At 44.8% G+C, this 24,914-nt stretch overlaps 1 protein-coding gene across 4 annotated transcripts in view; it reads right to left on the bottom strand.

Moving 5' to 3' along the window:
• Window positions 1-24,914, bottom strand: part of RUNX1 (RUNX family transcription factor 1) — a 175,665-nt gene that overhangs the window by 130,296 nt on the left and 20,455 nt on the right. For 2 of the 4 annotated variants that reach the window (XM_074814317.1, XM_074814313.1), the window contains exon 2: window positions 12,128-12,316. The exons of 1 other annotated variant lie outside the window; for it this stretch is intronic. In XM_074814317.1, the coding sequence (XP_074670418.1) occupies window positions 12,128-12,191 (64 nt within the window). In that variant the 5' untranslated portion in view covers window positions 12,192-12,316. The remainder of the gene's footprint in view (window positions 1-12,127; window positions 12,317-24,914) is intronic. One more of the 4 variants, XM_074814314.1, reaches the window with a different exon arrangement.

A 24,914-nucleotide genomic window follows, 5' to 3' on the forward strand; every position in this document is an offset into this window, starting at 1 on the left:
TTATTTGCTCTGCTACCTTGTAAATACAAGCAAGCCCTGTGCAGAAGTCTGCTCCAGCCCATGGAAAGACTCCTTCAGGGCACCACATCCAGAGGGAGAGGTTGGAAAGCCAGTGTAGGCTTATCACAGCTCGCACCTGGGAGACAGGAAAACCAGGACTGGCCCGAATACCTCAGTGGCAATATCACAGGCACATGGGCTCCTTTCTCCTGCTGCTCCCAGCACTGTCCCTGGCACACAAAGAAGGCGCGTGCAACTGGTTTTTGCTAATGGTGTGTGTGAAGTCCCCAGACCAGCTGCCTTGCGCCCCTTCGCCTTTTGCTCTGTTTGTGTCCACGGGCACAGGAGATGGGATCAGCACTCCCTGGTGGGAAAAATGACAGTGAGAGAAATGTAGAGGTGTCCTCCAGGTGCAGCCAGTGCTGCTCTGTCCCCTGTCAGGGACAGTGATGGAAGACACACCGGGCATGGGGAGATACACTGCAACTGGTCACCCCACAAGAAGGGGCTGCAGCTGCTCAGCCAACCCCACAAGCTGTTGGAAATCACAGGTGTTTAAAAAAATAAAATAAAAACAAATCTAAAAACCTGTATACCCCTGGATTACTTTTAGGATAGTCAGAGGTAAGGCAGACTGAAGACAATGTAAACAAGTGGGTTGAGGTGATGATAGATGATGGGTGATTTCTTTGTGCTGTGAATAACCTGCAGTAAGCTGCAAGCTACTTGCCACATTTTTTGGCTGGTCAAGTGTGTTTAGGAGGATGCAATTATTCCTAGAGAATTAACATTTTCTGATGTGCAGTGCCTACAGCAGGTAAACCAGGCTCAATGGCAGAGGTCCCACAACATTTGGCCTACCACCCCACTACAGCAGAGCGACCTTGCCCGCTGCTCCTGGCCTTTGTGGGGCTTTGAACTTCAATCAGTGCCAGACTGGCAAATTTTGTTTAGTCCAGTCTGACTGTCCCGCAGGCTCCCTGCTGAGGGAGGGCCAGGCCAGGCACAGTCAGGTCTTTGTTCAGTGAACTGCTGCCTAAAGATTGAATTAAATCCCATTTAGTCTGCTCCGCAGCTGCAGTCCATGTCCCTACTGTTTCAGACGGCAGCCTTCATGCGGGGCAGGGAGGGCTGGCGTGCCTGACGGTAGCTCCTGCGACTTGCCAGCTGGCTTAGATGTTCCTAAGGTTGTCCTGCTGTGGGCTCCCAAAAGAAAGAGCAAAGGACAGGGCAAAAAGCCACCCTGAAACAGCGACACTGAAACCAACCCTCATCTAAAACTTCTGTTAAACCTCGGGAATATGGGAGCTGCAGAAAGAGGGGATGGGGGAAGAAGCTGGAAGTTGAGGTTGCTGTGATTTAGTTGATGGGTTGTTGAGGTTATCCTCTTGGAAAATGAGCACTAGCTGGAGACACCAAGCACCTCTGCTCTCACTGGTCCCACCGCCACCCTGCTGGGCTGCGCAACGTGATGCTGCTCAGACGACAGGCCCGGTGCCGCAATCCCTCTCCGTGTTTAAGTGGGGAGTTGTAAATGCTGCACTTTGTCAGGCTGACAAGCTGGAAGGCGCTGATTTGATGTCGTAGGAATGTGCTTTGGATACAGATCAATATAAATGTTTATTTCTGGATGTGGGAGCCCAGGTTAGGAGCTGACTCTTTCCAAAAAAATACTGAGTTCTGACTTCCAGCCTGGCGGGTGCATCACCAGCTGATGACCAAGGGGTGGGGGATTGCCTCTGGAAACTCCCACACCAGAGAAGGGAATCCCCACTCTCTTTCTTCGAAAGAGGTGAATCTAAAAAAGATTTGGGGACCCAGTTCAGCTGAGAATGTGTTGTTTTAACAGCAAGCTGAAAATTTCTGCTGAACACTCCCCTCGAAACAAATCAAAACCAAACCAGAGCAAGGAGTGCTTGCACTCTAACACATGCTGCAACCACTGCCCCTGTTTGCTTATAAAACTATAACTTTTTGCTAGAATTTTGCTCTTATTTAATCTTCCCACCACACTTTGGATTTTTGCTTCCCAGCTTGTTAGGGTCTTGCAGATCTCAAATTTCTATCAGAGCCTGTAGAAGAGTCTCTTGCATGAGCCCTAGTTGAAGACCTTCTTTCTGAGTCATTTCTTGCTGCCTTTAAAACTGGCACTGGCTGCCACCAGTAAATTCTACTTGACATAGATTACACTGCATTTTCCATGCTAACTAAGAACAAAAAACATAACCACAGTTTTTAGAAGACTCTTCTACTCTGGGTTTCCTAGAGAATGAGTAGGAAGCACTCTAGTTAAGCATTTCATTTCAGAAACCAGTATTTTGTGTGGAGTTTTGGTGCAATCCATGCCCAGTACCCGCTCAAACCATAAGCTCAGTGTCAAGCTTGCAAAGGACCACTTATTAAAGACAATGTCAGGGAATAACTGAAATGTGAATTATGTCTGATTCCTGAACAGACTCCATGACCTGCAGCTCAGCAACTCCTGAGAGCAGCACAGCGAGATGCTGGGTGGGAGATCCACCTTCAGACGTGTGAGGGGGGAATATCCTTCAGGGACCACTGGGGCAGCTTTTTGGTGCTGAACTAAGACCAGATTTCAGTCTGACTGGCATGCAATCTTATGGGAAAGCAATAGAGAAGAGGAAAGAAACAACCCCTTTACAGAAGGCTTAGGGTTTGTTTGCGTAATATAATAATTTAATAATAACAAAGTGTGGCTCTGCATCAGCAGGCCATTCAGTTTTTGTTCTCCAAACCTAGGTCAGCCTGTGAGGTTCCTGCTGTAGTGCCTGCATGTGGAAAGCAAAGCTTTTTGGACAATAAATGACTGCCTCACAAGGAACACAGTGTGCAGTACATGTGCAGGCACTCGAACAAAAATGCAAATACAACTCTACAGTCTCCAGCTATTCCGGTCTGAAATAATTGCCAGCAAATAACTCCATTTAGTGAAAACAAAAAGGACGCTGCTGCTCAAGAAATTCTCTTAACAAGTTGTTTGCAAAATCACTTGCTTTTTGGCATAACTAAAGAGAACATCTACACGACCCATATGCAGACAGACCCTGTTCCTGTGCCCCTGCTTGGGGCAGCCCAGACATGAACTTCCTACAGCCCGGAAGGATTTGAGGCATCCTCAGCCCCTTGGTGGGACATATAGCCCCAGGCAAGTTAACGTGGAGCTATGGCTCCCCTGGCCAGAGCTGACTTCAGCCAGCTGAGAGCAGGGAAGAGCCAACATGGGGTTGTGCAGCAGCAGGTCTAAGCAGGGCACCGCAACCCAGCAGTCAAGAGCTTTGTTCCCCAAAAAGTTTGGGAGTAACCTTTCATTTGGGATAAATGTGAAGACAGCAGTCAATTCCTTTAGGGTTGAAATAAGAGGAGCCCAAAGCCAACAGAGAAGGGACTATGGAAGACACAGCAACAGCATGGTGCCACAAAGAAAAAAACCCATGAGAGCTTTAAACACTGGTTGGGCTGAGAGAGGCTTGGAGCCACCATCAAAGAAACCGTCGTCTGTTTGATTCTTACTGCATTCAGGGAAATAAGGCTTCGAACAGTGTTTGTAAACAAACAGGATTACAGCAAACAAATATCTGGCTCCAACACTAGCATCTACAGCTAGCAGAAACCCCCTCAAGGCCTCCAACTACTGTCCTTTCCACTTGGTTCAGAAAGAAGGAAAGGTGTCGCATCTTTGCACCACCAATGTCAGATCAGTTATGCTCAGCAAGAGTGATCCTCAGCAGATGAAGCACCATGAAGATCAAGGCCCTTCTCAAAAGAGAAGTCACAGATTTGCCTTCACATCCAACCACCAAAACCTCTCGTACAGTCTTCTCTCAATCTGTAAAGCTGCAGTAAAACATTGAGCAGAGATGTCCAGAAGGGAGCCTGTTTCCTGACCAAGAAACTCAATATCTCCATCCCACACATGCCACTGTCCCTACACACTTCTCTGCTCACAGCAAGACTGGCCAAGCAGGCAGGCTCACTTATAAATCAGGATGTCCAGCAGCTGTCAGAGACAGGAATCCTTCACTGAAAGCCTTCTCCTGCCAACGTTTAATTCAGGAAGCAGCCAGTCTGAGCGTTTCACCTCTCTCTAGCTGCTAGAGTATCATGTAAGGACAGAGGTAGCAGCTAAGGGAGAGAGATTTAGCTCATAAAGGCACAGCAAAACCCTTCATCTTGACCTGGAAAGCAAGTGGAACTTCAGCCAAAAGCTTGTTATGTATCTGGATAAAAGCTGAATGAATTCCACTGATTTCCTATAACAAAGGAGGGTGCATCCAAAAGCCTTTTAATCACTTTCAAAAGTGTTAAGAAAGTTTTATCTACTCTTATTAAGCATTAAAGGATTTTTTTATTTTTATAAATACAAGGAAAATTCAAAACATCTGGAGCCTAAAATAATTATTTAACACAGACTGTTTGGGGTATGAAATCCATAAGCTTTACAAAATTCACCCTGTACTACTCACTGAGATGGACTGATCAAGGAAATCCAGATGACTCAGACTTCTTCCTTTCCTTCAAAAGAAATGGCTGGCAACAAAAAATCTTCTGTTTTCTATATACGGGCACAATTGGATGGTCAGTCTCCTTGATAGCCAGTAAGCTATTAATATATACACTGTAGTCACCCTGCTAATGAGCTTGCACTAATGGAAATGGATTTGGGGTCTGGTTTATGAGATCATATTGCGAAGTGCAAGGGTAAACTGGAAAGCACCAAAAAATTGTAGATAACTACACAATTATTTTTATAAACCTCTGCCATTGGCTTGCTGTAAACGTCTCAGACTTTGTATAAGAACTTCAATGTAATCATGAACACGCACTTACAGTGCACAAGTTATTTCAGACTAATTACTTCTTGTGGATACTCTCAGTGGGCATCAGGGCAAGGTACCTTTCTTCACTTTCAAAATGCAGTGTAAATTCATTGCTGAGTTACCCCTCTGATATTTCCTCTGCAAACAGGATTTGGCATGAGGGAAGAGGGGCTAAAGCTGTTACAGGACAAGAAAACAAATAAAACTGGGCAGTTTCCAGGTCAGCACTGCTATCTCATACCTACATTACTGAAAAAGATAAGGTAATTTCACATTGTACTTTAAAGCAAATGGCTGACTCCTCAAATATCTACTGCAATCATCTCAACAAGCACATAAAAGTAAATTTGAGTTTACACTATATCTCTTCCTATTACAATGTCAAAGCTAAAAGAACAGCCACCATCCAACTATGGAAATAATTTAAAAAACTTTAGGGTGAAAATACATAGTTTCTAGAGTGGTGTGGTTAATTGCTACAGTCCACCACACTTAATTATATAGATATGGTTAATTGACTAGACATTTTTATAGTGTGTTGATTAATTAATGTTAAATCCATTGGGTTTTTTTAGGGTTTCCTAAAACCAGCATCTTAAAAATGAGAATGCCTGTTTATGAGAATTCAGACAATACTACTTTTCGATTGGTTGTATATATATTTCATTGCTAGAAATTCTGACAGTTTATAAATAATTCTGAACTTCCTTTGATCTAAAAAATCCTACAATTCCCACCATGCAATGAAAGTTTTGCTTTATTCTGTAACATTTCAAAAATAGCAAGTGCAGGAAAATGTTTTTCTCTGTGAATGAACCTATTGCACTAAGCTGATTTACAAGTTTGATCATACTGTGTGCACAATTCTGGATGGGGAGCTCTGGCCAGGGTTTAAGACAGAGGTGCCAAATCCTTTGACACAGGCTGTTCTCATGGCAGGTCCAGCCCTCCAGATGTGGGAAGTGCTGGGGAGCTCATGGGCAATTCCAGTCTCATGACAACTCCAGACCAGTTCTGGAGGCCCAAGAATTGTGGTCATTTCAGATAAACATTTTGGCAGACATGGATGACAACATGCTGACAGCTCACTCTTCATCTACCAGTGATGCTCCTGTTGATGGCAGCTGCTTTGTGAAAGCAGGGGAAGAAAGTATCCAAACAAGATGCTCTCTAGGACTGTTGGCACTGAAAGGGACACATTTCCAATTTCACTTTTTTGTTTGTAAAACAAATTGTCTGAATTGTAACCAAAGTTGCATGCTGACAGCAATTCTGCAGTTCAAAAGGGCACCAATCCAAAAGATAGTAGCCAGTAACGAGGGGACAAAAGTTAGAAAGCCAAGCAGTGGACAGAGATAGGTTTCCTGGAAGTACACTTACAGAAACTGGCAAGTTTTTACTGCCCAGCTATACTCCTCCGGGTTTAGCACTCCAAATCTATCTCCTTGGAGTAGTGGAAGTGAGTCAATTATGAAGTGATTGAGATCATTAAGTACTTTCCTAGAACTAAGAAGGAACTGTCAGCCTGTGGAATCCCATGCATTTCGCCTGCAGGGCAAAAGAGGTAGATAAGATTAGAGGGAAAGAAGGTGGACCCATCTTCAAGGGTTTTGCACTCTTGCCAAAGTTTCCTTTTTTTAAAAGCCAGGGGAGAGCACTGGTAAAAATCCTTATGATCATCCTATTCAAATCCTGTTTTCCCACATTTCATAGTTTTCCCAGTTGAAAGAACAGTTACGTGTGTAACGTATTAAGGAGCACCACCAGCTCCATTCAAATTTAGTAAAGACTCCTGTGACGCCCATGGAGTAGGGCTCTCTCTCCAAGAGAGCAAGATGGTAGCCCAGGGATGACAGAGCATGGAAACTAAATGGTCAGCAATCCTAATCTACTGGTCTCAGATTCCTCAGTCATGCTGTTGTAGAGCAATTTGTCTGGGTGCAAAGCTTAGGGTGGGATACGTCTCACCTAATTTTAGCTTTGTCTTGTCTAAGCCAGTCTAAACTATGCTCCCTTTATAGTCACTGGAGGTTAGAAAGGCACTGCCAGAGGGTGATTCAACCTACTTATCTTAGAGACTTATCTTGTGATGGGAACAAACCCTATATGGAGGTGCCTCTCTCCCTCTCTCTCCCCTCATTAACTAGAGGACAGACAAACTTGAGCTAGTTAGGTGAAATGAGCCTCATCCCATACTTCTTGTAACTTTACAAGTCTCCCAGAGCAGCAGACACCTTTTCCTGTGCATTTTTTGGAACTTGCAATCTTCTGGCATGCAGATCCAGAGCACAACTTCCTGACATAAATCTGAAATAGTTATTATCCTATCATACATGCAAAGTTTTTTTTCATCAGCTGTACAAACTGATCTAACAGCATTAGTGTAATGACTAGAAGATATTTGTTTTCTGACCTTTTTCTAAGGCTTAACTTCATTATGGTGATTACAGCTACCAGTAAAACAATAACATAACCTCTCAACCAGTAGACAATGTAATAAATTCCCCTAAAACTTCCAAAGCAATTGCACAAGGCTTTAGATATGAACCCTCCACTAGAGTCAAAAGGAACTGCATGGCTAATGCTCCACACACTTCTTTGGAAATGTGTGTCCTAATTATTTTTCCAGTCTGCAAAAGCAGTTACTGCACCCAAGTTTAATATTAAAAAGAGTGAAATGTCGATGGGCTGAGGTGTATCCTAGTTTATGTACACGATGCCAAAATGGCAGCGAGATAGATATCTAATTCAGGGAATATATACATATATCCCCTTTTAGACCTTTTGTAGCAGTAAGACAGCTGGTAGTGAAATCACTGGTACACATGCAAGTGAGTCAGAGAGGAGAAAGGGTAATGGGAGACTCCCACAAGTGGGAAACTCAGTGGATCTAGACATAACTATGCCAAACCAATTTACAATTGCACATAGTTAAGCCATGATTTGTACTTTGATGATGAGTGAACAAGAAGGGAAAGAGCTGCCTGTGAGACATGACTCATCCATTTCTTTTTCTTGAAGGAAAAAAAAAGAAATGAAAAAAACCACCCTCGTGAAAGAGTGCTGCTGTATGACATCACCAATGGTAGAAATATACATGAAAACATTTCTTGTAAGTTCTAGGGTCACAGCTCTGCCGTTAGCTGCACCCAAAGCAGCACAGCCAGCTCGGGAGAGGAACTAACTGATGCTGAACTGCAGACACATCCTATTTATGGGACATAGATGGACATGGAAATAACAGAGGGCCTAACTTGGTATCTTAACATACCTGAGAAGAAATCAAACCAACTCTTTTTTTTTTGACATGTGTGGAAAGAATGTCCTAAAGTGTTCAGGAAATCCTCCCCAGCTTTGCTTTGGACAATGTTTCTGTCCTAAATAATCCAAGAACCTTGGAAAAGTGATTGCAAAGGGAAAAGCACATCTTTCTCCTGAAAGCACAAGCAGTGTTTCAGAGAATAACTGCAAAGCCAGAAGAGATGTCCTGCACTGAAACAGAGGAACTGACAAGTTCATCTTGAAATACCGTAAGTGGCTGCACTTACTTAAACAAGCATTTAGGGACAGACTCATAAATACTGCTGAAATTCCAAAAAAATCTTTGGGACAGTTTCCTAAATGCCTTTGCAAACTCAGGCTTTAGGTGCCAGCAAGTTCAGCTGGGCCATTGCACGCTGCTGCTGCTTCTTGCCTTGAGGCTTTCTGAACTGGGGGTTTCTGCCCCGTCCTATCAGTGTCTGTGGGCACGCATGGTATGGCCAGTTACACACCAGACAGCCACTATGGCCACCTGGGGAAATGCCCTGCTTTTCAGCAGGAGCCGGTGGTGCAGGGCACCCCGTGGGGCATCCCGTCCCTTGCATGGTGGCAGCCTCTGGCCCGGCCCCGGGGCTGCCCGTGCCCTTTCCTGGTGCTGCACACCAGAGGGCAGGAGGTGACCATGCACAGCCCCAGGGCTGGGGCTCCCTCCTGGCCGACCGGCTGGCTTTAGCATCAGGATTTGAAAGGGAGCCAGGCTGCACCTCCCTGCACCTTTACCTCATGCATCCTTGATCCAGCTCGTAAAAATCAGACTTGTAGCTGATTAGGGCTGCAGGGGTGACCCAGGTCACCAGCTCTGTCCTCCTCTACAGCAGCAACCATAGGGCCTCCTGGGAATTAAATGAGAGTGGCCCTGAGAAGGGCTTGGGGATAGCAGTGAATGGAAAACTGACTATGAGCCAGCAGTGCGTGCTCACAGCCCAGAAAGCCAACTGTATCCTGGGCTGCATCAAGAGAAGTGTGGCCAGCAGGTCAAGGGAGGGGATTCTCCCCCTCTGCTCTGCTCTCGTGAGACCCCACCTGCAGTGCTGTGTCCAGCTCTGGGGCCCCCAACATAAAAAGCACATGGACCTACTCGAGCAGGTCCAGAGGACGCCACAAAGATGATCAGGGAGCTGGAGTAGCTCCCCTGTGAGGACGGGCTGAGAGAGTTGGGGTTGTTCAGTATGGAGAAGAGAAGGATCCGGGGAGACCTTATAGCACCTTCCAGTACTTAAAGGGGGCCTACAGGAAAGATGGAGAGGGACTCTTTTATCAGGGAGTGTAGGGATAGAATGAAAGATAATGGTTTTAAACTGACAGAGGGTAGATTTAGATTAGATATAAGGAAGAAATTCTTTACTGTGAGGGTGGTCAGACACTGGAACAGGTTGTCCAGAGAAATTGTGGCTGGCCCCTCCCTGGCAGTGTTCAAGGCCAGGTTGGACGGGGCTTTGAGCAACCTGGTCTAGTGGAAGGTGTCCCTGCCCATGGCAGGGGGGTTGGAACTAGGAGGCGATCTTTAAGGTCCCTTCCAACTCAAACCATTCTATGATTCTATGACTCTAATTCCTTTTCTGGCTTTTTTCCCAAAACCTTATCCTGAGCGAAAGCTGCCAGAGACCCACTCCTATGCCCCTGGGTTGAACTAGGTATACCACACTGTGCAAGGCCAGGCATATGATTACACAGAATGCCCCAAGCCCATATGAACAATGCCAGCAGTGGGACCTTGTGGTTGCTGTCCATACCCTAGAACATACAGTAGATGGGATTTTCAGCATCACTTGGTAGGATTTTGGTGAAAACAGAGCAAACATGGGTTCTGGTTTATCTACAGTCATTTTCCACCCCCCAGCCTCATGGTGGTGGCCTTTTTCTTCTACAGGGTTTCATGCTGTCAGACTGCATGGTAATGAGATCTTTTTAGCAGGGGTAATTTCAACTGGAAACTAAAATGAATTTTATGACAGGTCCACATCCATGTGTATAGTCTATTCTTCTCTAAATGTGTTCTCCCTTGCCAAAGAGTGGTGTACTGTATTCAAGAAAGTAAAATGAAACCCCTTACACTATGGTTGGGATTTCTATTTCCAGGCACAAAACCAAGGCAAGCCGCACTCGACACCCGATACATTGACACTGTAGGTACTCTAAGGGATGTGTGTATAATCAGACCAGACCTGCTGGATAATCACTGTGGACTAAAAGGGAGGAGGGTATGGAGTGGTGGTGGAAGGGTAAGAGGGAGGTCACAAAGGACCATAGGCTGGACACCCAGCAAGGTACACCATGGTGTAACAGGCAGCACACGGCTGGGGAGGGCTAGAGCCATCCTTGCTTGGGAACCAGTTCTAAGACTTAAAGATCCCCTTGTGCCATGGGACACACACCAAAGCATGAAGCAGCACAAAGAACAACACTACAGGTGCTGCTTTGGAGTATCCTCTGTAGACTAAATTCTTACCATAATCTCAAGGAGAATGCATGGGACATACCTGAAATCAAAATGAGGTGATGGGTTACTTCTATATCAGAGACATTCTCTTCTCCACACCCCCTTGGAGTTTAATTATGATGACCAGCAAAAAATTACAGCAAAGACCAAATCTGCTCCAGAAAATATAGATAAGCCAGAGGTGTAGGATAGTTGCTCTGGGATTGGAGGGTTTTTTTGGTTTTTTTCTGGTTTTTAATTAAAGATGGAGCCTCTGGGTTCATTCTGGCAAATTTTTTCTTCTTCTTATCTTAAATATTTTCCATCAGCTGGCCTGGAAGCTCCCATGTTAGTATGAATGTTTGTGGTGTTGGCACAGGTTGCAGTAAGAAATCATCAACAATGGCACCAAAGCATTAATATAAAGCAGCATTTTTGTGGCTGTGTGAATTTATTGCTTGTGAAGGGTGACTCACTGATAGCTGTGGAGACTAAGATCCTCGGTTAATCCATAAAAGAGAGAAAGCAAACAATTCTCCCACTCGCCATTCCCCACAATGCATCTCCTTTCACAATGACCAGCTTCAGAGGTAAGAGGAGACACTGCAGAACACGCAGGCAGCCCAGTCTCCGCTGGGTCTGCCAGCAAACAAATTCACAGTCAAGATATGAAGCAGCCCACTCGTTCCACAAAGGAGCAACCTGAATTAGCAGACAGTTTGTGGCATTTGATCATTCCTAAAACATTTGTTGGATTGGGCTCGGGTGCCTTACACCATTCTCACCAGAGCCATGACAGCTTCTCTCCTTGTCCAGTATGGGCTCTCTATTTATTTGGGAATGGCTGCTGGACAGACAGGTAGCAATCACCTTCTGTCTGTTGTTGAAAAGCCACCGGGAGAGTAAACCAGATTAATGTACAGGGATGTTTTGGTTGGTTATATTACTATGTGCACAAGCAAATGTGCGAGGGCTTGCGTGTTTGCAGTGGCAGCTAATTCCATCAGCCTCTCAGGGAATAACATCTTTATTTTTAAGTGTGCTGCAGGCTTACAGTAAAGTACTCTGCTGTTGGGCTTCCCTGGATGCAAACACACTATTATTATCATGTAGCTCCCATTTCTGCATATTGCCAGAGCTTTCCCTTTGCCCACTTCATATAAACATGCAGGCTCGCAGGGGCAGGATCTGTACCTTTGAAGTGACTCTCACAGGACATTACAAATCTCCCTGGACATCTGCCACAAACTCTAGTTTATTTTTAAAGGTTTTACTTTTTGTCTTAAGAGCAACAGCTTGTCTGCAGTCCTGGAAACACCATTAGGGGTCTGTGTGACTCAATTTATGACTCAGGAAACTGCTTATTCTGTCTTTCAAAGCACCACATTTTTAGATCCAGACTTCAGTCAAATTGAAGTCAGATTAAACTGATTTTTTTCCCCTTCTCTGAGTAATTTAATTAGGCTGCACATCTGAAAAAAAAAGAAAAAAAGGAAGAAAATAAGATAAATCCTCCCATTTTACAATAAATACCCACTGGGTTACTTACTGGACATTGAGATAACATGGTTACTTGTCCCATGTCTCACTTCTAGAAGGCAGTTCCTCTTCATACTGCTTGTCTGGTACCTGTGGGCATTTCAGGGGTGCATTTGTCCACAAATATGTTGTGCAGCTGTGTCCTGACATCATCCTCGGAAGTCCTGCCTTGACAGTGGCAACACCTCCTGGAATAAAGCTACCGCACAACCTCAGCACTTCTAGCTGTGTAAATCCTTCCATAGACCAGACCAGACAACACAGCGAACTTGCTTTGGTACAAGAAACATGTCATTGCACAGCCTCCAGTTTGTAAAGCAGCTCAAAAAACATGGTTTTGGTTTAGCAGGCTACTCTCCCTCCCCTCGACCCACACTCTCCCTTCAACACAGCTAAACTAGCTGAACTAGTTGAACACCACTTTGTAGCTTTCATCCTTCTGTTTCTACCTAAGACAATTTCCACAACATTAAGTTCTTGAAACAGAACACTCCTCTCAAACTGAAGATGTCCAAAATTAAAATCCTGATTTTACTGCCTGTTCCAGCTCGGGCTTAGCACTGAGATTCTCACCGGCTACCAGGATGACCTCTTTTATCTTGTGGGCACAAGGGCAGAACGGTTTCTCATGCTCTGTGCCCTCCTCAGTCCACTTCCATGCTCTTGCAAGGAAAAAAAAAAAAAAAGGACAGAAAAACAAAAGCCCATTTGTTCACCTAGTGATTTAGGAGGACTCCAGAAAACCCCTATCAATTCCAGGATTTAAAGCCCTCAGCTCTCCTCCACATCTCTCTGCCAGGGGCTGCTGCCTCTGTGCCAGGGCTGAGGAGATGTGGAGGCACCTGGAGCCCCAGCCGGCCAATTTCTATGACAGTCGGTGCTGGCACGAGGTGGGGTGGGCAGCCGGGGGTGGTTATGCCGTAGCACAAAGCTGTATAGAGCCAGCACTGCACTTACCCAAACCACAGGCACATAAGCATGCACACTGTGGAAGGTGGACCTTGCTCTTCACTCGCAACAGGGGAGCTCAGCAATGAGAAGCTCACTCTGCAGGGCACGTGTTTCCCTGCATGGCGATTTGCAAAGACCTATGAAGTCTTTACAAGCTCAAGGCTGTATGATCTGTCTGCAGCCATGTATCTATGCAATCCTCTCCCTTCCAACCCCATGGCCGTTGGGCTTTGTCTGTCACCACACTGAAAAATGAGGCCCAAGAGTTTAATTTAAAATGGGGGTAGGGGGTGTAGCTGCTTTCCTTGCTATGTAATAGCAATATGTAAATATAATATATGCATACAAATTCTGATATATTACATATGAAATTAAATTAACTGCTGATTCGTGAAAAGCTTGCATCACTTGTGAGTGGCAAAGCCATTGACTGAGGTAATCGCCATCCAATACCAATAGCACATTTATACCACACTGACACGCTTTCCACACATAACACACAATTTGCAGGAAACCTACTTTAAAACTAACATTTTTAGAACCACCTCTAAGCAAGATTTCCTCCTCCCCCTTTCAGTTCAGACAGCTTCTCTCTATTTTTTTGTAAAAACCAGAAATCTGCCAAGTATAGAAATGAAGGAAGAGAAACCCTTTCCTTTCCCCTCCCCCAGGCTAAAATATTTTAGAAATCTGTACAAGTGACCTAGAGTAAATTTTTTCTATTACTAAAGCAGAATGCACAGTTTAAGGAAGCGATTAGGTGATGTGCTTGATGTACTTGGGAGGACAGAGGACAGAGTGATGCTGTGCTTGAAATGGTGAGGAATGAGAAACCTCTTACGTTAGGAAGGCAATTAAAAACAGGAGGTGAATGTACATCACAGGTCTGAAGTTGCTTCCCTTTGCCTGACTAAAGGAAAAGAAACTGTTGGAAGGAGAAGAAATAAGACTGTGGTAGGGAAAGCCCTGGCTTTGCTCCATATTACTTTCTTAGGATGACGCTGGTGAGGGTAACAGAGGGGTTTGGGTTTTGTTGGCGTTCCAACACTCGGTCACAGCCCTGAATAGCCAGGAGCTGCCCAGGACCTATAATCGCACCCAAGTAATGCACCTGTGTTACGAAAAGCAGTCACACTTTCCATCACTGAGGGGTGCCGATGCAAGTCCTGCCAGCTCTTCTGGCTGCTTCACCCCGCTCCAACAACATTGCCTCTGTCTGGAATAGGCATTACGGATGAAACCAAGGGGAAAGAAATTAAGCTGAATAGGAGGAAAATTTGCTACCATATAGCTTATTTAGACTGCAGACTTGTCTCCCAAGGGAAGTGGTAGGAAGCACCATAGCCTGAGTCATTTAAAACTGCACAGGACAAAACGATCAAGAAGGCAGAGTAGGAAACTATCCTGCACTGGCAGCAGGGGAGCGTGGGTCACTGTAGATGATACTATTGCTGAGTTTCCAAGTGGCTATGAAAATATGGCCAGGCCAAGAGGAAAACATCCACTCCAGGCTTTTAAAAGCAGAGCATCTGAAGCCTCTTGATAATTCCCAATTATTAATTTTTTTTCTGGATAACCTTGCATATGCAGACTTCTGCCTACACCTCAGCTGCTCATTGGAAAATCAAACAAAAAAACAAGTGTGAAATACTGAGCTGTATGGAAAACCAAACAAAAAACCAAGTGTGAAATACTGAGATGTACACTTAATTCCTGACAGGGCAGGAGTCATCCAGCCATTGAGTCAGGGTTTGCAAAAAGTATTTTCCGGGTTTTGTGCATGAGTCTGCAGCCCTGGCCTCCAGAGGACAGACCCTATATCACCCCCTGTTCTGCTGCTCTGTCAACAGCACCTAGGTCCCAGTAATGCTTTGTGTCACTGAAAATATGAAGGAAGGTTTAGAATTCAGATAAAAGTTTTGTTCAAGGCCAAGCATTTTTTTTTTCTACGTTGGTGGAAAGAAATAAATATAATATTAAACTGTATCTGAAATACATGGATTTTTGTTACAGTTCGGGTTAACCTGAAATGGAATTAAAAAGAAGAGTTGAACTTGACCACTTAGGCAGTTTTTTCAGACAGCCATCCTCATGCAGCTTGGCTTTAACTCTCTGCTTTGCATAAACTTCCCATATGACTTTGCACAAGACAGTTATTCCCTCTGTCTCACTTCCCTTTCAGCAAAATAGGAGGTGGTGGGTCCCCGCTTGCCACTCTCTGTCCATCTTTGCTTGGAGTTACCAGCACTGTGAGGTAAGGCCTGCCTCACAGCCCTTTTAAACACTTTAAAGTTGCATAGAGGACAGCCTCTTAAGCTCATCGGTCCCCATCTCCAAAGCAGCTGGGGGAAATGGAGTGAATCTCCTTGCACAGCAACAAGCAGATCACTGGCTGTTTCTCACCCTGCTCCAGCATCCACCTCCACCATGTCTCTGCTAGAGCTCTTTGCCTGCAGACCCAGCTGCCACCTGCCAGCGGTGCCTTGCCACAGCCTTTGCAATCCCTACTCCTCCTGGACTCCACCTTTTCCCGAGCATCCCCTTGGAGACCCAACACACACTCGCTCCATCTATCCCAGTACCTGTTCTTGACAAAGTAATAACATAATTAGTGTATACTCTAGATAGCAAGTGAGCACATGCTGTTAAACCAAATGAACAGGTTCTAGTGATTATGGCGTGATAATTAATGGTTTTGAACAGGACAGGCTTAGAGGGCAAGATGAAATTTCACTGTCGTAGGACATCAAACAGACATGTACATGAAAAGAGCCACTGGTCAAAAAAAAAAAAAATCTTATGATGGTAATTGAGAGGCAGATGCATGGCTCTCAGAGGGAAAGTTGGTCGTGTGTGCATTGAATAACAGGCAATTATCGGCGGTTTTACTGTTTGCCCTAAAGAATGTAGAAGAGTGTCAAATGGAAACTTGAACTATGGGGGTGGAAATAGTACGGCATCCTTAACCCTATGCCTGGGTCAAATTTGTTTCCATAGTTAAGTTTTTTGTGAAAAGTCTAAGAAAGTTTTGCTAGTCCACCTCTGTGAATGTGCACTTAATGCAGATCCATTTTGACTGGTCAGAAACTCAAGGGAGAAACACCAGGACGGAGGTACCAGTGAGGAAGCATCTGCATGTCCCTGCTCACCAAACTGCTGTTCCCAGCAGGACTTGTCTCCATGTCTGGGAGCAACACGTCCTGGCCTGGCCAGGAGAAAGCATGGGAGCATTTTCCAGCCAGACCTTTCCACCTTTTCTGGTGGGTCCCACACCGACATGGCATTGTTACCTGAGAGCCTGTGCAAAAAAACCATCCTTTGGCCTCAAGCCATGAGATGTGAAGTTATTTGCCATATCTGGCAGCTGCGTGCTCTACCCTAGAGGAAGACCAACGTATGAAAGCCACGATTATTCATGTTTAAGCATTGGCCTGTGAAATAAATGTAAAGTGTGTTTACCGTGAAGTGTTACAACAAATAAAATATTTAAAAAGCATACTTCTCAGCCAAGTGATTTTGTTGCTCCCTTTGGTATTTACTGTACTAACTTTTGAAGTTCAGATTAATCTTTATATTCAAACTATGAGTGCAAATAGAAATCAATCCATCTTTTTCTATGTTTTCTACAGAATATGGTGCCATTACGCTGACCCTATCTCTCGCCTAAGTTATCATTCCTTTTAAAGTTACCAGGTGCTCAGCAATCGGAATTACAGACTGAAATGGTGCCTCTACTAAAAACTCCAAGGAGAACATGTACTGGATTCATTTGCTTCTAACCTCGGGCAAACCATTTTCATCAGGATGTTTTAGTAATTTTCCTTGAAACTTTTCTTCCTTCTCTTTAGTGCAATCGGTAGATTAGATATTTTTTTTTTATAAAAACATACTTCAAGTGGTTTAAATTGGGTGTATCCTTTCACTGAAGAACATACTGATTTTCAGGGGATTACAAGTGGTCAAAAATAGAGAAAAGTTTCACAAAACATCTGAAATATGTTGAAACAGAACATCTGGGCACTCTCAACACTAGCTTAAAAGTTTTACTTTCCCCTTCCAGTTTTTTCCTCTCTCTGTTGAGTGCAATATACTGAATGAGTTCTTAATTCTTTTCTCCCATTTGCCCTTTTTGTCTTTTACTATTCTGCCAGTTTGCTAAACTTCCTTGGTTTTGAAGTGTTACAGATTGATTAACGCAAACATGCATCTCTGTCTCTAGGACTATAGCTTTCTAACCTTCCTCAGTGTAAAGTCTGAGGCAAAATGGAGAAAAGAAAAGCTGGCAACCTCCAGTTGTTGAATTTGGGGTGTGTGTGTGTGTGAGGAAGAAATTAAGTGGAAGAAAAATAATAGACTTTCACAGAAAATTAAAAGAACACCCCCACCCCCACCCCCCATTTATGAGTTGTCATTTCTCTTTTAAGAACACTTCATTAAAGACATATAATGAAAGAATTGAATAGATATATTCAGTATATTTTTAGCATTATATTTTTGCAGAAGACAATCACTTGCACGTTTATTGGAAGGTAGAGAGTCTTTAGGATCCTTAAAACCTTCATTTCTTATGCAGCTACCATTCCTAAGCAACTAGTCTCCAAAAAGGAAGCTTTTCTACTAAACAAATGGATTACTTTTTTTCATTGCCCTACATAAAAATCCATTATATATTCATATCTCCAAAGAGGACACATCCATCCAAGCCCTCTTCAATTTATTTGAGGAATAAAACCATAGGTACCTTATGAAAAATGATGGAGGATTGCTAGAGCTGAAGAATCCTACCAGCTATTTAATCTGCCCATATAAACCTTGAGCACCACCTATCATGGGGGTCTATATTATTCACACAATGCATAATTTAAGTTACAGTCAGCTGGGGATGTCAAAAGTTTTGGAAGCAACTATGCAAGTTTATGGCAGAAAAAGCCCCTATCCAAGTCAGGGAAAGCATATCCTGCTTGCTATGTTTCTTACATGTTTTTCTTAAGTACCTGTGGATTGCTTTTCTCAGGGAGAAGATGTGGGACCAGATGGATTTTTGTCTGGATCTGGTATGGTCATACTTCCACAATATGAGGCTCTTGCTTTTTAGATTAAAGACTGCACAAAATACTTTCAGCCCTATTGTATCTGCAATTGTGGCTAAAATCTGAAGCAGTCAAAGCCACAGTTGTTTCAAGCTGGGATCTGACAAGAATAATAAGAGATTTTTCTCATAAAACCATCTTCTGTTCTCCTTCCACAACACTTCCACTGATATCAGGTGGGTCAGCTCCTCTGTGGGCAGGTGACAGCGCAGGGTCCTTCTGGAGCTGAGACCCCCTCCCAGCCTTGGATTCAGAAAGGATGTGGAGCCAGCTTGGCACCTAAACCCCATTAAAAGTAAGTGGAAGGTGGACTCCTAATTCCCTTGGGAATCTCTGGAAATCTGAAGTTGTGCCCCTAAGTAGACCAAATATTGTGTATCGCTTCAGAGCTGCACTCCTACTACAGTCCTCTGTAGCCTGTTTCCTATGGAAGGATGAATTGTACATAGTGAATAGATACTACCTAACATTTAAAACCTCATGCTAACACCAATGCTCAAGATGCATAAAATCAAAGTCTAGACATTCTTATCAGCTTGCTTATACACTAGCTCTTCTTCAGCATTTACACATACAGTTTCCTCCCCCCACTTCAGCTTTTAAATAAACTCCGTTGAAAGCCACAAAAGTGCTCTGGACCCTTTTTCCTCCAGAAGTCTAACGATCCTAGTGAGCAGCTGGCCTGTAACATGAGTCCTGTGCCCCACGGTCTCTTTTGTGTGTGCCCTCTCAGCTAAAGAGTGGGTTATTGGGTGTCCTTTGGCAGGTGCTACTGGATTAAGGGGGCCATGCACGAATTCTGAATTGGGGCTTTTTTGCACTACTTAAGTAAACATCATCAGCTGTATAAACCTCCTTATCTCCTACCAGGGAGTTGGGATTTTGTAGGAGAATGGCATTTTTTTGTGTACATATTTCATTAAAAATTATATGATAGTTTAGTTTTCTTGCATGCAATTGCGAAATAACATGCTCTCATTCTGAATACCTTCCATTGACACTATACTGTCAATTTACCCCTGAAGACTGAGTAAAAACATCCCCAAACTTGAGCTGGCACAACAGTTGCTTTTGACAAGAGTCATCCCAACCTGCGCTACAGCAAGGGCAAGGACACTCAGCTTTATTTCTGCTGTCCTGTGCCTCAGGAAATCGACTCAGAGTTGTAGCTAATCTCTTTGTCTACTATAGCATGCCAGTTTTTTGTACTGACTAGGAAGTCATGGCATCAGAGTGGTAAAGTAATAGGGAACTAGTCTTCTGCCAGTGTAAACATGAAAACCCCATAGCTGGGGTCTTAGGCTTTAAAGCTTGCTGAGAGTCACATATTCACAGAAAAAAACAAACTTTCTGTGTAGCAGCAGAGCTGCAGTAGGAGGAAACTTGTGGGAGACCCTTTTCCTTGCTGTCAGGGAGCACACGAACCTGCTTTGCACTTCAAAGAAGCAAAAACCTGGAGGGGGATTTTTGTGTTGGAGATACGGAGGGGAAAGGTGTGCCCCCACTCCCTGCCTGTCCCAGGGGGTCCTTCTTCAGCAGCTTCTTCCCTCCTTTCCTCTACACCTTTTCCACTTCTATTTCCCCTCTTCTGCTGATATCCCCTCTCCCCTAAAAGCAGGCTCCTTTTTCCTCTTAGCCCTGTGGTTCCTCCTACTCCCTCCTACAAAACCCTCTCTGATATTCTTTGCTCTTTTACTTCCCCACAAACATCTCTGGAACATCTGCCCCATGCGGGAACTCATCCAGAGGAGAAGCTTTGGCCAAGTCCCCTTGTCCAGACAGGACCACTTGGTTTTTTATAGCTCTAGTTTCATAGCTTGCATTTTTCTGCTCTAAATGCAGAATCGAAGTGCTGAATTTGAAAACTTGACCTGAAGAGGCAGAGGTAAATTCATAGAGAGGAGTCATGTCAGTACTGCTGATCCTCCAGAAATTTCTACAGTGTGAGCTTCACAGCTATTTGTTGTTCCTATGGCAAGCATATTGTTTGCATTAGGGAAGGAATTATTTCATACTGATAAGAAAAGATAGCTAATTCAGCGTAGTAGGAAAACTGTTTCATAGAGGTCAGAGAGATTTTTTGTTTGTTTGTTTTAAACTAGGAATAATAGGATTTGGTTTTACAGCTATCAGTCTTCACATCTTCTATGCCTTTTTTCCATCTACAAACATTGACCCTCCTCTCTGTCAGTTGCCCCATTTTGCTTTGGAGTGAAGGCACATGAAAAGGAGAGCTCACAACAGCATCACCCGTACAAAGCGAATACACCTGTCCTCAAGGCAAATGAGGCCGTTCTGGGCAGCTCCCACTTATACAATAGGAGAAACTTTCATCTACTTGAGTGGTGCTACCATACCAACCTATCAACGCTTCCCTGCCCTCTACTCCTAACCCTCCATAAGGCATATCCTGACAGCAGCAGAGAGAGCTCTGAAATCCCCGTGGCGGAGCCGCCCTCAGTGCCTGCATTAGTTGCTTGCAGCCTACCACAAAGCCCAAAGTGCACAAGCAGGCTGTGCAACACCGTGTGTTTCCTGATTTACTCAGCGGCAAGCTCACCGGAGGCTGATTCATGGTAATTCATAGAATTCAGGTGCTTGCATTTCAGGGACTTTTTTAAATATGTGCTCTAGCACTGCACAAAAAGCTCCCGACTACCCAGAGACATTCACCAAGCACACAATAGGCAGCCTTTGCCCCGCAGTTTCTAGGAAGCCATGCATCCAGGCCACCAGCACCAACCCATAATGCATCTAGAGTAAGCAACCTGGACAGCATGAGCTGTTCTACCCTCCTGTTGCACTGAGAGCTGATGAGGATGTAAGCCAGCTTTGATCCCTTAGTCAATGCCTTAGTCTACCATGGTCTTCTGTGCCTACTGGGCAGCTCAGCTCAAGGCTTATCCAGCAACTGCCTCCTCTCAAGCAAGAACCTTCCAGGCTCCTCTCTCACCCACAGCCTGCTCTTAAAATGACAAGGAATGGGTATGTGAATTGCCCTCTCTCTTTAAAGGTATCTCAGGAATTAGCCAGTCTCTCTAAGTAGGGATATACTCTTGCTGTTTCTGCTTCACCTCATTGGTGCACACAGAGGGTTTGCACTTCCAGGTTTGCCAAAACTGGCACAGCCTTCGTGGCTTCCCAGGCCATGCAATGAACTTCAGTAATCTTAAGAAAAGAGAGGGGCCCATTCATTTGAGTCCTGGCCTTCACCAAAAGAGCCGATTTAGAATTGCTGACTGTAGCAGCTGCCAAATATCCTTCATCCTAAAACACTGCCATTTAGGGGTGGCTTTGCATCTAGAAAACCAGGGATACCCACAAATAGTCTAGGAAGGATTTATCTACATTTAAAGGGATGGCCTGAAACTGCCACAAAGGCTTTGTGACATATTCTCCAGAAGAGGTGTTACTTCTTGGGTTTTAATGAAATCCCCGTGGAATGGCTCTGTCAGGCCAGTCATTAATACAAGCTGTCTTCTGTATGTCTTTCTGTTAAGAAAACAAAATATTCCGAGACAGCAAAACAGAGATGTTTAATAGTGACACTTATACTTTAGCTAGCCCTGAAGGGGAAATGACCTATTTTTGACAGTAGCTAACAAATAATGGCTTTTGTCATTTGAGTGGAAAACGCTTATCAGGAAAAATCCATTTGTATTGCAAATTATATGGTAGGGAATAGACAATGAACCACCATACAGCCTGTTTTAAAATCTACTGATAGACATTCACAGTTCACACCTAAGCAACTCTTCTGTGGAGGGTCAGAAATGTAAAACACAAGCTGTAAGCTTTTCCCTATGGTTTAAACTGGAAGCTCTGATCCGATCTTGCCAACTTGAAATCCTGAAGTTGAACCTACCACTTGGGAGTATGAGAGTTTGTGCTGAATCAGGAGAGGCAGAGCTTTGCAGAGACCTCTGAGCAAGGAAGATGAAGGCAGAGCCCCCTCAGGAGACTGCAGATATGTGGGGTATGTGGTTAAATCTGGTAATCCTTTTAGGATTATATTTTTATATGAAACAAAACTGCAGTCTGAACTGTGCATCTCGGCCAAAACAAAGGATGGCAATCTCATGCCTACAGCAGGCTTTGGTTGAACTTCAATGTTTTAAGATTTGTCATGCTTCTTTCCAGCTCCAGCTCTGTTACTGTACCAATGTAAAGAAATGCTTTCTAGGAAGAAGATTAAAAAAATTAAATAAAAAATTGCGCCATCCAGGGAGGGTCCATCCACAAGCGCAGACAAAGCTTTTTCCCATGCACCATCAGCTCTCTAGTCCAGCCTCCTGCACCATGCTTCTTTCCCGTGGCACAGCTGTTAATTTTGGGAGGTGAGGGGTGGCACCACTGCACTTCTCTGCTACTCTGTCAAATGCAAAAAGGATGTGTTGGGAATAAGGCAAATTAAATGTGAAATGCTGTTGGAAAAACATGAGGTCAGCTAGCCCTATCTGTGGCCCAGCAGAGTACCCCATTTACCTCCAGTCCGCCTATCATCAGCAACCAAGGAATGATTGTGGTGGAATTAGTGGTGTACGTGGCTTTCGCCTTCCCACAAGAGAAAACCTAATACTTTTTGCAGCTTCACTTTCTATGTGACGTGGTTTAACTCATCGGGGCAAACGGCATCACATTCACACTTCTGGTAACTACAAGATGAAATCAAAGCTAATCACGGCACCATAAAGTCAAAGCCACTGACTATAGTTGTCTTCTAAGGAGCAGCTTCTTCCATTGATAGAAGAGAAAGGGTAAATAAAAGCAAACGGAACTGATGTTGGCAACAGATAAAGATACCAGCAGGCTCCTTCAGAGGCCCATGCAGAGAGGTACCAAGTGCTGACTCATAGCAGCCAGGAAGGACGGCTCTGCACTGCATCCTCTGGGGAAGAGCAAGTGACAGCACCCACCCGCCTGGGAGGACCGCGATTCACAGGCACACCTGGCAGCTTCATCAGGTTCATAGGCTGGAAGAGTGGGTGACAAGAACCTTATGAAGTTCAACAAGGACAAGTGTAAGGTCTTGCACCTGGGGAAACATAATCCAGGAGGGGAGCACAGGCTGGGATCTACCTGGCTGTGGAGCAGCTCTGTGGAAAGGGCCCTGGGGGTCCTGGTGGACAACAAGGTCAATATCAATAGGAGTGAAGAGTGTGCTGCAGTGGCAAAGAAAGCCCAGGGGATGCTGGGTTGCATCAACAAGGGCATCACCAGCAGAGATAACAAAGTCATTATCCAAATCAGTGCCTGTCAGGCCACACCTGGGATACTGTGTTCAGTTTTGGTCCCTGCTATAGAAAAAAGACGTGGGCAGGCTGGAGAGGGTCCAGAGAAGGGCCACAAAGATGATCAGGGGACTGGGAAGCCTGCCACATGAGGAAAGGATGAGAGAATTGGGCTTGTTCAGCCTTGAGAAAGGAAGTCTTAGGGGAGACCTTATCACCATGTTCCAGCATTTAAAGGGTGGCTACAAAGAAAACGGAGACTCCCTTTTTACAAGGAGTCACATGGAAAAGATGAGGGGTTATGGGTACAAGTTACTTCTGGGGAGATTCCGATTGGACACAAGAGGAAAAATTTTCATAATGAGAAAAATGAGCCACTGGAATAATCTCCTTAGGGAAGCAGTGGATTCCCCAACATTGGACACTTTTAAGATTCAGCTGGACAGGGTGCTGGGCCATCTTGTCTAGACTGTGCTTTTGCCAAGAAAGGTTGGATCAGATGACCCTCGAGGTCCCTTCCAACCTGGTATTCTATGATTTTACGATCACCGAAGACACAGCCCAGGATTACTCCAGTGCTGACGGGGGAATGGGCAGAGAACACTCGCACCTCCTGTTAGCTCTGCAACGCCCAGTACACCACGCTCTTCCTCTGATCCCCACACAGATGTGGCAGCAAGCAGCACTGCCACATACTTGTGGTGCTCCCTTGACAGAATAAAGACAGGCTGGCAGCCCACCTCACCCTGCTTATCACCTGCCTTTTAGGATCAAAGGGCCGAATACACCACTCTTCAGCCTGTGGTGCCCCGTGCTGTTACCCAACCACTCAGGAGATTTTTCAAACAAATGCCTCTACCCTTCCCCTTTGCTGCTCTCACTTTGTGGCACACCTATGATACTGTCCCACTATTCCCCTCCAATTCCTCCTTTGCTGTGGTATCTACAAACACTTGGCATGAGCTGCTGCCATGTCAGAGCACTGTGTAACCTGACAGCCTGTCTTGCTGCCTGCATATTCATTTGTTGTCTCTGGCTTCACTTTTTTTTTTTAAGCTGAGAAACTGTCTGAGGCAGGGATGCTTTCTTTCATCGGCTTTTACACAGCACCCAGCTCAGTGAGAACTAGTTGCAGTGATCATTACCTACTCTGATTTTGGGAGGGTAGCTGCAAATTGAAAGGAGGGTGTGAAGGGAGGAGGTACGTAAAACAGAGCATTTTGGGCTTTATTTGAGCTGGACAATGATGGTTCTTCCCAGAGGGCAGCCCCCTATGAGTGCTCTGTGCCCTGCCTCAGCTTGTCTCAAACTTTTCACTCCTACCTCCTGCCCTTGCCTCCTCCTCGCCCTCACGCATGCTCCCTCCCAGCGCTGGAGCAGGTGCTCCAGACATCTCACTCCATCCCTGTTCACCTAGTAGATCCACACACAGGAGTAAGTACCCAAAACGGAGGGGTGACCACACTTTGGAGGATACTCTGAGCCAGCCCCAGGGAGAGAAGCATCTCCTCCAGAGGAGGTCCTG

The sequence above is a fragment of the Strix aluco genome, chromosome 2, assembly GCF_031877795.1.
Source record: "Strix aluco isolate bStrAlu1 chromosome 2, bStrAlu1.hap1, whole genome shotgun sequence".
NCBI lineage: Eukaryota > Metazoa > Chordata > Aves > Strigiformes > Strigidae > Strix > Strix aluco.